The 11,970-nt window shown below is 33.1% G+C and overlaps 1 protein-coding gene across 1 annotated transcript; it reads left to right on the forward strand.

Annotated features, from left to right (window-relative positions):
- The first annotated feature begins 5,013 nt into the window (after window positions 1-5,013).
- On the forward strand, window positions 5,014-11,950 carry LOC110419904 (inositol-tetrakisphosphate 1-kinase 4-like). Its single transcript, XM_021433036.1, has 10 exons — window positions 5,014-5,600; window positions 6,823-6,904; window positions 7,109-7,141; window positions 9,483-9,603; window positions 9,715-9,807; window positions 10,155-10,274; window positions 10,371-10,547; window positions 10,705-10,760; window positions 10,855-10,939; window positions 11,557-11,950. The coding sequence occupies exons 1-10, from the start codon at window positions 5,470-5,472 to the stop codon at window positions 11,646-11,648; spliced, it is 990 nt and encodes a 329-aa protein (XP_021288711.1). The 5' UTR covers window positions 5,014-5,469; the 3' UTR covers window positions 11,649-11,950.
- Window positions 11,951-11,970: the final 20 nt, after the last annotated feature.

The following is an 11,970-nucleotide window of genomic DNA, read 5'->3' on the forward strand; positions in this document are numbered from 1 at the left end:
GAAGATTTGAGCTTTTGGACAGCCTCCCAAACAGGTAAATAAAATTCATAGTTAATTCATCATATAACTACATTGCGAGGCCTGATTGCTTAACAGAAAATAAGATTTGATAAGTGATTTGGAAATGGCCTGGTTCCCATTGCATCTGCACTCTTTTATAACTAGCATGTAAAGAACGACTTTTAACTAAGATGGAGCGATGCTCGTCATCATATGTCCAATAACTCATATTGTTCGTTGGACAATACAGAGGAGGAAAAGGGTGATTCATATTGTTCGTGATTGTCCTTCTGCCAAAGCTATGTGAAAGTATTTTGCTTCTCATTCGATGCATGATTCGTTTCATAGTTGAAATTCTACTGATTGGTTTTAAAAGAACCTAAAAGGTGATGTCATCTCATCTTTTTATGAACACTGGGGGTGTGTATGGCGGCTTTGGAAGTGGAGGAATGACACGACATTTAATCATCACAAGGTGAATACTACTAGCAGGGTCATTCTAATAAGCAGGTAATTGGAAGACACCATTTGATGTTGGCCATATTCCATTTCCACAGGTACTGCTAGTACTAGAACAAGTGTGGAGATGTCGATTGGTTGGCCCCCGCCATCTTTGAATTGGGTATTGCTTAATATGAATGGAGCTTATCGAGCCTTCTGTTATCAATCTACTACATGTGGAGTTCTTCACGATCAATAGGTATATGGAAATGTGGTTTTCTAGTGGAGCTTGGCAACAACTCAACTCATAGAGCAGAATTATAAACGGTTTATTGGGGTCTACTAATGACATGGGATGAATTGGTTATCTGAGAATGATTTTGGCCATGGATAATAAAAGTGCAGCACAAACTATTCATATGGAGAATGATGAACTAAATGTGAATTTTGGTTTGATCTCACCTATTAAAAGTTTTTTGAAAAAGGAATGGCAAGTGAAAATCATATATTTCAAATTTAATATTTCAAAATCCCATAAGCACGATATTTCTCAAAGATATTTTTATGGGCAATACATTTATTCTTTTAAGCAAAAATTAAGAGAGTTTAATTCTTATGTATTGTTTTATTATAATTTGATTGTTTTTACCTTTTTTATAAAAAATAATTATAACAAATTACAATTTGACAAATAATATAATTTGTACTAAGTAGTATTCTACAGCTGGCTAGCCCATGAAAGGTACTTCACATGAAGAATGCTTTACAATTTCCATGCTTAAAACGAAAGGTCTGACTAGTCTTTTGATGTGCATTCACTAAAGTAAAGGCCAAGGCTTTTAGCAAGATGTTATAGGAAATGGACGGCTGGTCGGTGGCCTTATCCTCGTCTTTGCTCTTTAGTCTTCAGTGCATTGAAGAGTTCTACTTTTACATATGGATTGTTTTCCCCCATATGGATCACAACTTTCATGTAAAGATAATATAAACCCAAAAGTTTATTTGCTTCTGGAAGGACATGATTACAGTAACGATTACATCCATGGAATTTACACTCGGCATACTGTGATTTGTGAAAGGCCAAAACAAATTTCATTGCTGCGATATGTGATGATGGAGATGGAACATCAATGCGTAATGATTCATGGCAAACGTGCAGCCGCAACAGAAACATTTGAGGCACATGTATCATGCTTCAGCCTTCTCCATTAGCGTTTTCCCTTGTCTTCTCTTGTGCTCATGGTCCCAATTTTAATCAACACTGCCGTTTTAACTCAAAAGTATTTCTCTTTTTGTGCAACTCAAGATCTAAAGAGTCAGCGAAGTATGATGATTACATTCTCTGACCAAACTAATATTTTTTTAATGAAAGAAGAAGGGTTTGAATTTAAATTTATATTTTTTAAATAAAGGGATGACGTATTTATTGATGTTTTAGTGGTTAAACCGAGCTCGAATACTTTATTTATATAAAGGAAGATCCCTATCCCAATTATATAAAGAAAAACAAATGCATAATAGTCACTGCCCCTGTTGCCTTAACGTGAATTTATATAATTCAAGTTGGCGTTCCAGGCACCATTAATTTAATTTAATTTAATATATTCAAGAACGCTATATTCCCATGTGGTTGTAGTGTGACTAAGAATACAAGTCTTTGGCTGAATGATTTTTAATTAAGCTAGTGACTTCAAGGGGTGGATGTCCAGATGAGATATTGCAGTGTTAACTACATAGTTTCTACACAAAACACTTAATTAGATATCGTCTGACACCATCTAATAGGAATTAGGTAGAGTTAACACTGTACCTAACTTTATGAGAGGTGACACCTCCAAGTATGGGAATTTCTTTTAATTTGCTAGTTTAACTTGCATGATTAAAAGGTGTATTCTATATTTTCCTAATATCGATTAATCATAAAGAAAAAGGGTATCATCAAATTGCAAAAAGAATATTATTAGGAGGAGAAAATTATAGGATTATCGTTGAAGCAATAAAAAGAGTCAACTCTAAGAGATACTGATTAAAAGTATCAATTAGTTTGAATCATAAATTTATTAATTATAAATATATTCAATAGACTCCTGCAATGGTACTTGACTCTATCTAGCTACTACTACTTTGAGTGATCCAAAGGTCGTTGGACCATGTTAAAATTTTTTGACGATATTTTTGTAAGTTTTAACATACTTAGAATTTTAATAATATGGAAAAGAGATTATTTAAGTGGTTGTACAAGTAGTAAATCACGGCTGATTTCTTCGTCTAATTTAACCTAACTCTAAGCATATTCTTTGCGTATTAGACGGGGCATATTCTTTACACCCATAACATTTTCGTGATACCATGCTTGGTTTACTTGACCACATGGACATTTCCACATTACTAGGCTGTCCTTGTCAAAGGTTTGCTTCGCTTTCATGCATTAGTGGTGTAATGAAAATCTTGTACAGGGGTTTCGAATGAAATTTCCTACCTCTAGTTTTAGGATTTTGAGTCAAGATTATACATTTTTTTTTAATTTATTGACGAAAAAGAGGGTGAAGAGAGTGGGAGTGGAAAGAATAATATCTCAACATATGAGGCCATCTTCATAAATTTAATATTCTATTTACTTTTTGAATCATTCGATCAAAATATGACAAGATAATTAATAGTTATATCTCTCTATAAAGAGAATTACAAAGATAAACAAATAAGGGTTTTGAACTTAGTTACTAAAGTGATACTAATTGTCAAATTAAAATTGGATTGTTGAATTAAATTCTTTCAAGAATTTCATTCCTGAAGGATAATGCCAGCTTTGTTGTCGACTAAAAAGAGGATCCTCAAACTCAATAGATGCTGCAGCCTGTGTCTCCACTTATGAAAGAATTGATGTCAAAGCAGATGCTTTTAATATGCTTGAGCTGGATTTGTCCCTAATTCCATGCTCATCTTAAAAAGAGACTATAGCAACAAAAAAAAAAAAAGTCTTATATTAGTAAATTATAGGGTAAAATGTTTTTATTTTTTTTAAATTTTAATTAAAATTTTATTAATTTTTAAAATAGATACTTCACTTTAAAAATATAAATACTATTAACAAAAATTATAAAAAAATTTAAAATATTTTTTATTAATTTAAAAAATTATTATTATATTTAAAAAAAAAAGAAAAAAAGGATAGATCGGTGCTTCCCAACTCTTCAAGAAAGGGGAGCACTGGTCTGGAGGGGAACCCGATTGGGCCACCCTAGGGGAGCTTTGGAAGTCCTTTGCTTAATCAATAAGAAAATAAATAATAATAATTATTATAAAAATTAATTAAGATTAATTTTTTTATTCTTATCATTTTAATAAATTAAAAAAAATATTAATTATTAACTAAAGGTTAGACTTACGTATCAAATAAAAAATAGTTTTTAAAATAAAATATTTATTTTAAAAATTAATAAAATTTTAATCAAAATTTAAAAGATAAAGAATATTTTACCCTAAAGTTTAGGTCAGGTTGAGAAAAGCTTATCTCAACTTTAGGGAATTCTTCGACTGCTGGATTTTGTTCAAAGTTGTAGACCAAATCTAGCTATTACCTGAAAGAACCTAGCTCATCCCCATAGCCAGTGTAATCCTCGGTCCTTTCCCTGTATTTTTAACCCAATCAGAGTAAAAGATACACCATAGTAGTTAAGAAACGTGGAGATGAAACTTGGAAAGTTGAGATTGTGACAGTGACAGAAAAGGGTTCCATAAGATCAATAAGTTAAACTCACTTTGCTCACCATGTCTAATCCGTTTAAATGTATTTATTAAATTATTAAGATTTAAAATATATAAAATTATTTATTATTTGTGCTTAAAATCGATTAATTTTATCTAAGTGGAGTACGATATTGTATCTAAAATAGTTACTTATATTTAAATGTCTCAATTGTGTGATATCATGCAATTTGTATATTAAGTATATTATGTTCGTCTTAAGATTTTTTATGTAATTAATTAATTATATTGTATTTATATTAATTTATTTATTTATTATGCTTTTTAATACATATGTGATCCTATGCCAATCTAAGAAGGTCCATTTTCAACTTTTATAGGAATTTATTTATACCTATTCCATCTTTTTCTAAGATATTTTTCTTAAGAAATTGAAAATACAATAATTACTTGCATTGGCAAATGCTGTAATTGAAGGGTTCCTAGGACTAATGGAGGCAATAAAAGTGGACTTAGCAGGATTTCCTTTCCAGGGCAAATAAGAAATTTTCTAATAAATGTAATAAAAGACAGGGTTTGACTTTCACATAGGAATTTGCAGATAATTGGTGGTAATTTGTATATGATTAATATGCAAGCCAAAATTGTATTATGATTAAGGAAATTCCAAGGAGCAAATTTTCATTTTCAGGATATGGATGTGTAAAAATTATGGAAATTGAGAGGGTAAAATGGGAATGATGCTTCCTCCACTTGGCACGTCTCGCTAAGTTTCATATATGCGTATCTATCTATATATATATATATATATATATATATATATTATATGCATATATATATATATATATGTATATATAACATCAAAAACCAATGCGAGTTCACAAAATCCGTGGTATCTAACTTGTAAATCCCATCTTTCTTTCTCTTTGCTTCTGCAAAACTGAATATTCCCTTCAAAAATCCAAGCCCCAGTTTTTCCTCCTCCACTCTGTTTATACTTCGAGGAAGGACAACAAAGCAATAATCTTTAATAGCCAAAACCTTCAGTTTCAAACTCCTATTTCAGAGAGATATATGCACATTTAGTTGGAGAGAATTATAAAAAGAGAGACTGGGCTAACAACAACTTGATTATTCTTTTTTTTCTTTTTTTTTTTTTTCAGTTTTTGTCATTTCTTGTTGGAGAGCGATCTCCAGGGAGAAAAAAAAGAAGTAGAAGAAAGAAAAACGATTTAATCTATTGACAAAGGAGAGAAGAACCCAGAAACCAAAAGGAAAAAGAAAAAGAAATTTTTGTTGTTTAGGGGTTTTAAAAAAGTGGGTATGAGGTTAAACGGGGAAATCTATGATGGAGAAGAAGGGGAGGAAGAGGGGCAAAGGCTGGTTGTTGGGTATGCTCTGACATTGAAGAAGAAAAAGAGTTTCTTGCAACCCAAGTTCGAGCGCTTGGCTCGGTATATTACTTATTTCTCAAATATCCATTTCACTTTTCCAATAATATTATGTCTATGACTTTTTTCAAAAGTAAATTATGTCTTCAGCATATCTTGTTTTAGTTGTAAGACTGGTTAGTACGGCAATTTGTTTAAGTCATTTCTATGGTGTGTGTATGTTCGTTCGTATGAACATGTATGTCATTGATTATAAATTTAATGCTGTTGAGTTGGTTTGTAAATGACCTTTTGTTTTAATCTGTAATACTTGTGTAAAAAAACAGAGTTTGTGGTGGCAGGGAATATGGCGTATGTTGATAGTGCTAAAATTAGTTGTATGCATAGATGATCCAAGCAAATCAAGTTTTGGCGACTGTTTTTGCTCGACCTAACATGCCAATTTCACCTGTGGCGGAGCAAGAACATTGGCAAATTGTCTTGATTTTCTAAATGGGAATATTCCACTACATATACCGTGTGGATTAGTTGTTGGGGATAAACACAAAGTCAATCTTTGTATCTTTTTCTGTAGTTAAAAAATTACATTAGACTAAGTTTTTCTCCATCTCTTTACCTGGAATATCAGTTTGTCCAAATGTCCTTTAGTTTTCTGTCAATTAATACATGACTCTTTCTCTTGTTAACCTATGTCAAATATTGTCGAGCATCTGATGGTGTCCTTCGTTCATTTTGCAACACGGATACTTTCTTCTTTTGTCATTTCTGTTTATTAGATGCTGTTCATCTAAATAAACTATGATATATTTGTGGAGCGGGCTACTGGATTTGTTGCTAAGATACTTACTTCATGAATTATGTTTGTCACTTAAAAATGTGGTGGATTTCTCAAATTTTGAATTTCACATCCTTTTATATTGCATAATTTTTTTGTTCATGGTGGCAGTTTCCCTTTCATATTGAATGCAATGCACCAAACATTGCTTAAAGGTCATCTATCTATGCCTGAGTTATATCCTTAAAAAATTCTAAAAGATTCAAGTTTGTTAATTCTGACTTTTGTATAATAATTAGGGAAGGGCTTCTTTGGCCTTTATATTTAATCTCTCATGGAGGAATTTGATTTAACGAATTGCCATTGTGTTGAAAATCACAAACGAGAACTTATTGGATGTTTCTTTTGGGTGCATTATGAGTTGAGAAAGGAAGTTTTAGATTTTTAAAAGTTTCCTAGAGATTAGATATGCAAGAATGATCTCTTAGATTATATTTATGCGTGGTGCAGCAACAAGGGGATATTGTTTGTCGCCATCGATCTAAGCAGGCCATTATCAGATCAAGGTCCCTTTGACCTTATTTTACACAAGGTTAGTATAACAACTTCTGTGAGACTTTTCATATTCTCCGTAAGAATGGTTAAAGTAGTTGTGTAGGTTGTCCTTTCTGCAATGATTTTTAATTCTTGGGCGGAGTATGGGTTATATTCTTATTTTTCTTTCTTCTCTGTATGTATTGCAAATATAATCTCCTACTTTCAAGTAAATGACTGATGACCCTTATGCTCCTTCCAGTTGTCAGGAAAAGATTGGTGCCAAATTATTGAGGTTTGTCCTGCCAAACTCATCCTTATGTTTATTCATTTTACATTATATAAGAAAAAGAAAAGGGGTGCTGCATTTTCTTGAGTTACAACTCTTGCTCTGAATTGATGCCATATTTTCCTGCTTGGATGTTAAATATGGACTGGCTGTGATTGGTTGAACAATCTACGTCAAAACTTATTTTTTCTGACACAATGTGCAGAATTCTTGCTCTCCTCATCATGAATCTTGATCAGATAGTTGAAATCGGTATCTGAAGGATTGAAACAAAGTGAGAATTTTTCTTTTCGTGATTAATCTAGATGTCTTCTGTAGGACTGGCTGTTTTTGTTGAGAAAAAAAGGTTCTGTTTCTTTTTGAAAGTCTCATGAGCTCACTGATGTGGTTTGAGAACATTTATTTGGCTTAATTGTAACTTTAGTCTTTGTAATAGCAATAGGAGGGCAGCTTTCACATTTGCATTATCCTTTTTGACCTAAAATTTAAGCAATTTATTGTATTGTGATGAGTACCATTTGACAAAATTGCTTCATTTCTTAATATGTCATTTTAAAAAGCATTTGGGTTGTTCATCCTGAATTTCCAGCGATCACAGTTAGTGCACTATTTTGCTCATTGTATCAAGCTACTTACAAACCACATTTGATTAAAATTGTGGAACTGACCTAAGTCACTTGGAACGCGGATTAGTTTGGTTCGTGAAACAGGAATGGGAATGTACCTGCCATGTGGTATGGTGGGGGTAGTCTTGTTTAGATTGTTAAGAGTTTTTTAACCTTTTTCTTATTTGAATTTTTATTTAATTAAGATTAACTAAAATTAATGAGATAATCACTCTAATTTAAATTTTAAGATTCAAATTGGTCAACTCCAAAACTAATGGCTTTTCCTAAAAATTTTGAAAAATGTAAGCAAAGTTTGTTTAAGAATTAGTACTTTTTCTTAAAGAAAAATGAATTAGGACTTTTTGGTGGTAGAATTAAGAATTATACAAAATTTATTGCTGCCACCACCTCCACCTCTAGCCTAGGCATATAACAAATAAAAGAGATAAGTTAAAACTAAGAGCTGTTATCCTCAATTCTTGTATCTTCAAGGTGTCTCAGCCCTTGGAAGTCGTGATGGGTACTCTCAATTTCATCTCTTTACTTCTAGAAACCTATGGAATGCTTGATTGTGTGAATTGGATTGTGAACGAGCCGCGTTTGGAATTGTGCAATTTAAGTCAAAAATGGGAAGGGGTATGCGAATTTTGGTAACTTTGGAACTGACTTTTGCTGATGTCATATCTGTGTTCTAAAAATAAAATTTAAATTGGCAACATGTCTTTTCTTTAAATACTTCGTTCTTTTTCCTCTGATAATTTTTCAGTAGAAAGTTTGTGATAGCCATGTTATTATGGTAATTTTTCACAATATAAGCAGTTGTTTTGCTGTTCGAATCCTTTTGTGTAGCATTCCGATGGTTTTAGAAATAATTATATTGTAAGACCTTGTAGAGTTGCTGACCTGTACTTTATTCGTATTGAGGTTATATACTTACCAATGTGGAGCAGACATTTATGTTAACCCACTGCCAGAGCCTGGACAGCTGGAAAATATCATCTTGCCTAAAGTATCTCTCGAAAAATGAATTAGCTAGCGGTTTCTTTTCTTATTTTCTTTTCTACTTTTAAGTATTTATTTGGCTCCTCATCTGTCATATGCATCTCTTGTCCCACTTATATTTATAACTGGTAGATGTTAAGTAGATCAATATGCTGGAGTCCTATCTCTTTTGTTTTTGTCACCTACGTTTTTTGCCTTTTAAACTTCTTTCAGGTGGCACAGTTACTATCTATTGTTGAACCTCTATTTTTATGATATTTACTTAGGTTAAGATCCTGTAGTTTGTTCTTACTTCTAACGCTGAACAATCTGTAAAGAGTTATACTTTCTGTGTTTAACTGGTAGTCGTGCACCAATAGCCAAACATGGCACTGGCAGATATAAGGAGTATACTGAATATCTATCATGATTTTCCTCAAAGATTATATGAAGTAGAACATTTGGATGTTAGTTATTACAAATAGGTAAAAGATGATTTGTTTGAATCGCCCCACCAAAGATCTTGCTTTCCAGTGCTACATTAGGTGCCAATATAACACCTCTGTTGATTCACGGTGTAAATTGGATCAGGCACTTAGAAGGATTCATTCATCTTCCTGTAGCTCCTCTATTTGCAAAATGAAACTGCTAAAAAATTCTTCTTATTCTGGAGCTGTGACCTACTGTAAATTGTGTTTTTTTTCTGTGATTGTCTTTGCTCAGGCAACCCATTTCATTCTTCCCTTTTATTCTTGAAGGACTACAGACAAACACATCCAGAAGTAACTGTTCTTGATCCTCCAGATGCAATACGACATCTATACAATCGCCAGTCAATGCTCCAGGATGTGGTTGATTTGAACTTATTGGACTTCCATGGTAATTTTGCTATCACTATTATTGAACTCCGGAGATATTTTTTTGACTTTTATCCTTCAAGCTTTTGCTCAAAATTATCGGTCATTTTGTAATGGTTCTTTGTTATTGTAGGCAAAGTTGGTGTTCCAAGACAAATGGTTATCACAAAAGATCCACTATCCATCCCTGATAAAGTTATTAAAGCTGGGATGAAATTGCCGTTAGGTATTTTCTGTTTCTATTTTTGTTTTTGTTTGTGGTGGCTGACCTCCATATCTGGTTCTAAAATTCAGACACCCTTGTCAATTAATACTACAAAATCAGCATATTTCCAACAGATAAGAACAGCTGGATATCACTGAGACAAATTCATTATGATTACCTAGTCTCAGCTATTTTTGGATGCTTTTTGTGGTATATTCACAAATACTAAGAAAATTTATGTTTCAAGTGTGAGGGGAATTTATTGCTAATTTGTTTTATTATTCATTTATTAAGTATTGTGATTATTTTTAATCGTTTGTTCTGTTTGATCGATGTATAAACTTTCATGTTTTAATTAATTGTTTCAGTTGCTAAACCACTAGTAGTGGATGGAAGCACCAAGTCACATGAGCTGTTCCTTGCATATGATCAGTTCTCTCTGTCTGAACTTGAGCCTCCATTGATTCTACAAGAGTTTGTTAATCATGGTATATTGTCACAATTGGTTCCTGAACCTCACCATTTCTGTTGTAGCCATCCTTATGCTGATTATATGAAAACAATTTATGTTTGTCTCATCATAGGTGGTGTTCTCTTTAAAATTTATATTGTTGGCGATGCAATTAAGGTTGTAAGGCGCTTCTCTCTGCCCAATGTCAGCAAATGTGAGCTAGCAAAAGTTGCTGGTGTTTTCCCTCTTCCAAGGGTTTCATCTGCTGCAGCTTCTGCTGATGAAGCAGATTTGGACCCTGGCATTGCTGGTGAGCGATTAAGATATGATATGCATACAGCATATTTACATTCATTTTTATACGAAATTCAACTCTTCACACTTATGTGATTATTTTGGGTTTTACTGTGAAATGCTTATGAGCATTTGTGGGCTGTGTTTGCACTAATCTGCCATTCTTGTTGCAGAACTTCCTCCACAACCTTTGCTGGAGAGGCTTGCAAAGGAGCTCCGTCACCGGCTGGCAAGTTATTTATTTCACCATATCAAGCTTGGTGGATGGAGTGGTATAATTTTAATTAGTTAATATAGTTAGTTATACTTTCTGTGTTTTACAGGGCCTTCAGTTGTTCAATATAGATATGATCCGAGAGCATGGGACAAGAGACATCTTTTATGTTATTGACATTAACTACTTTCCTGGTAAGGAGACTGTAAATCTGTTAAATAATACAATTGATCTTTTTGTTTGATGCATGTTCGGTCATATTGATGTTCCTTCTACTCTTTTTCTCTCACCTGGGTTGTGTCAATAATTATCAAATATTGGTGGCTCCTGGGAAATATTTGTTTTGTTGAAACTTGAAGGTTTAATGGGTAATATTTCTGGGCAACCTTTGAGGGAAATTGACTGGAAGCACAGAATAATTGAAAAGTAAATTGTTTTGGGATATGGGAGATTGTTTGTTGCAAAAATACGTGCTTTTCCACAGCCAGGAAACATTTCAGGTTAGTTTATAGGGAAGATAATTTGATGGTACACAAGAGTGGCTGTGCCGTTTTGACTATGATGCATTTCCAGTTGGATGAATAGAGCTTGAGAGGGTATCTGCTAGTTAAATCCTATAGGTGTTAATACTTAAATATGGCTGAAATCACATCTTGCATCTCCCCTCTTCTAACATCCATTCTGAGCTTCGGACTAGGTTCTTCAGAGTTAAATATAATAATGAAAATTTCAAGCCCTTCCCTGTTGCATGCTTCAAACACCTTTCTATTAGCATCAGTGATTAAATAAGTTTTTTGCACTGCTCTTTCAGGGTATGGAAAAATGCCAGATTATGAACAGATTTTTACAGACTTTCTACTGAGCTTCATGCAGAGCAAGTACAAGAAGAGACCTGTTGCTTAGTTGTTATATTATTGGAGCAACTATGGAGTGTACAGGCTGTTTCATGCAAAGTGTGGTTTCCCTTGGAGGATGGAAGAACAGAGTCATACTGAAATTAGTTTTAGCCTCTGTAATTCCCAAGTCACTCATGTGTATGAATGGTTATTGTTGCCATTTTAGCCAATGATACTTGTGATGTATATAGCAAATTTTGACAGGTTGAACCTAGATGTCACTTCCAACTTGCATGAATGATTCTCTCGTCTTAGAATAAAATCCCATCACATTTCTTTTTTGGAAGGAATAAAATCCCATCACATACAACAGCTGTTTTTAAGCCCTT

This window comes from Theobroma umbraticum, unplaced genomic scaffold (genome assembly GCF_002168275.2).
Source record: "Theobroma umbraticum cultivar Fairchild unplaced genomic scaffold, ASM216827v3 scaffold_30.0, whole genome shotgun sequence".
Taxonomy (NCBI): Eukaryota; Viridiplantae; Streptophyta; class Magnoliopsida; order Malvales; family Malvaceae; genus Theobroma; species Theobroma umbraticum.

Bases quoted from the DNA above. Each gene is read 5' to 3' on its own strand.
- LOC110419904 (XM_021433036.1), top strand. From the start codon at position 5,470: ATGAGGTTAAACGGGGAAATCTATGATGGAGAAGAAGGGGAGGAAGAG. The intron at 5,601-6,822 runs GTATATTACTTA...TGCGTGGTGCAG, and splicing joins AAGTTCGAGCGCTTGGCTCG to CAACAAGGGGATATTGTTTG. The intron at 7,142-9,482 runs GTTTGTCCTGCC...TTATTCTTGAAG, and splicing joins ATTGGTGCCAAATTATTGAG to GACTACAGACAAACACATCC.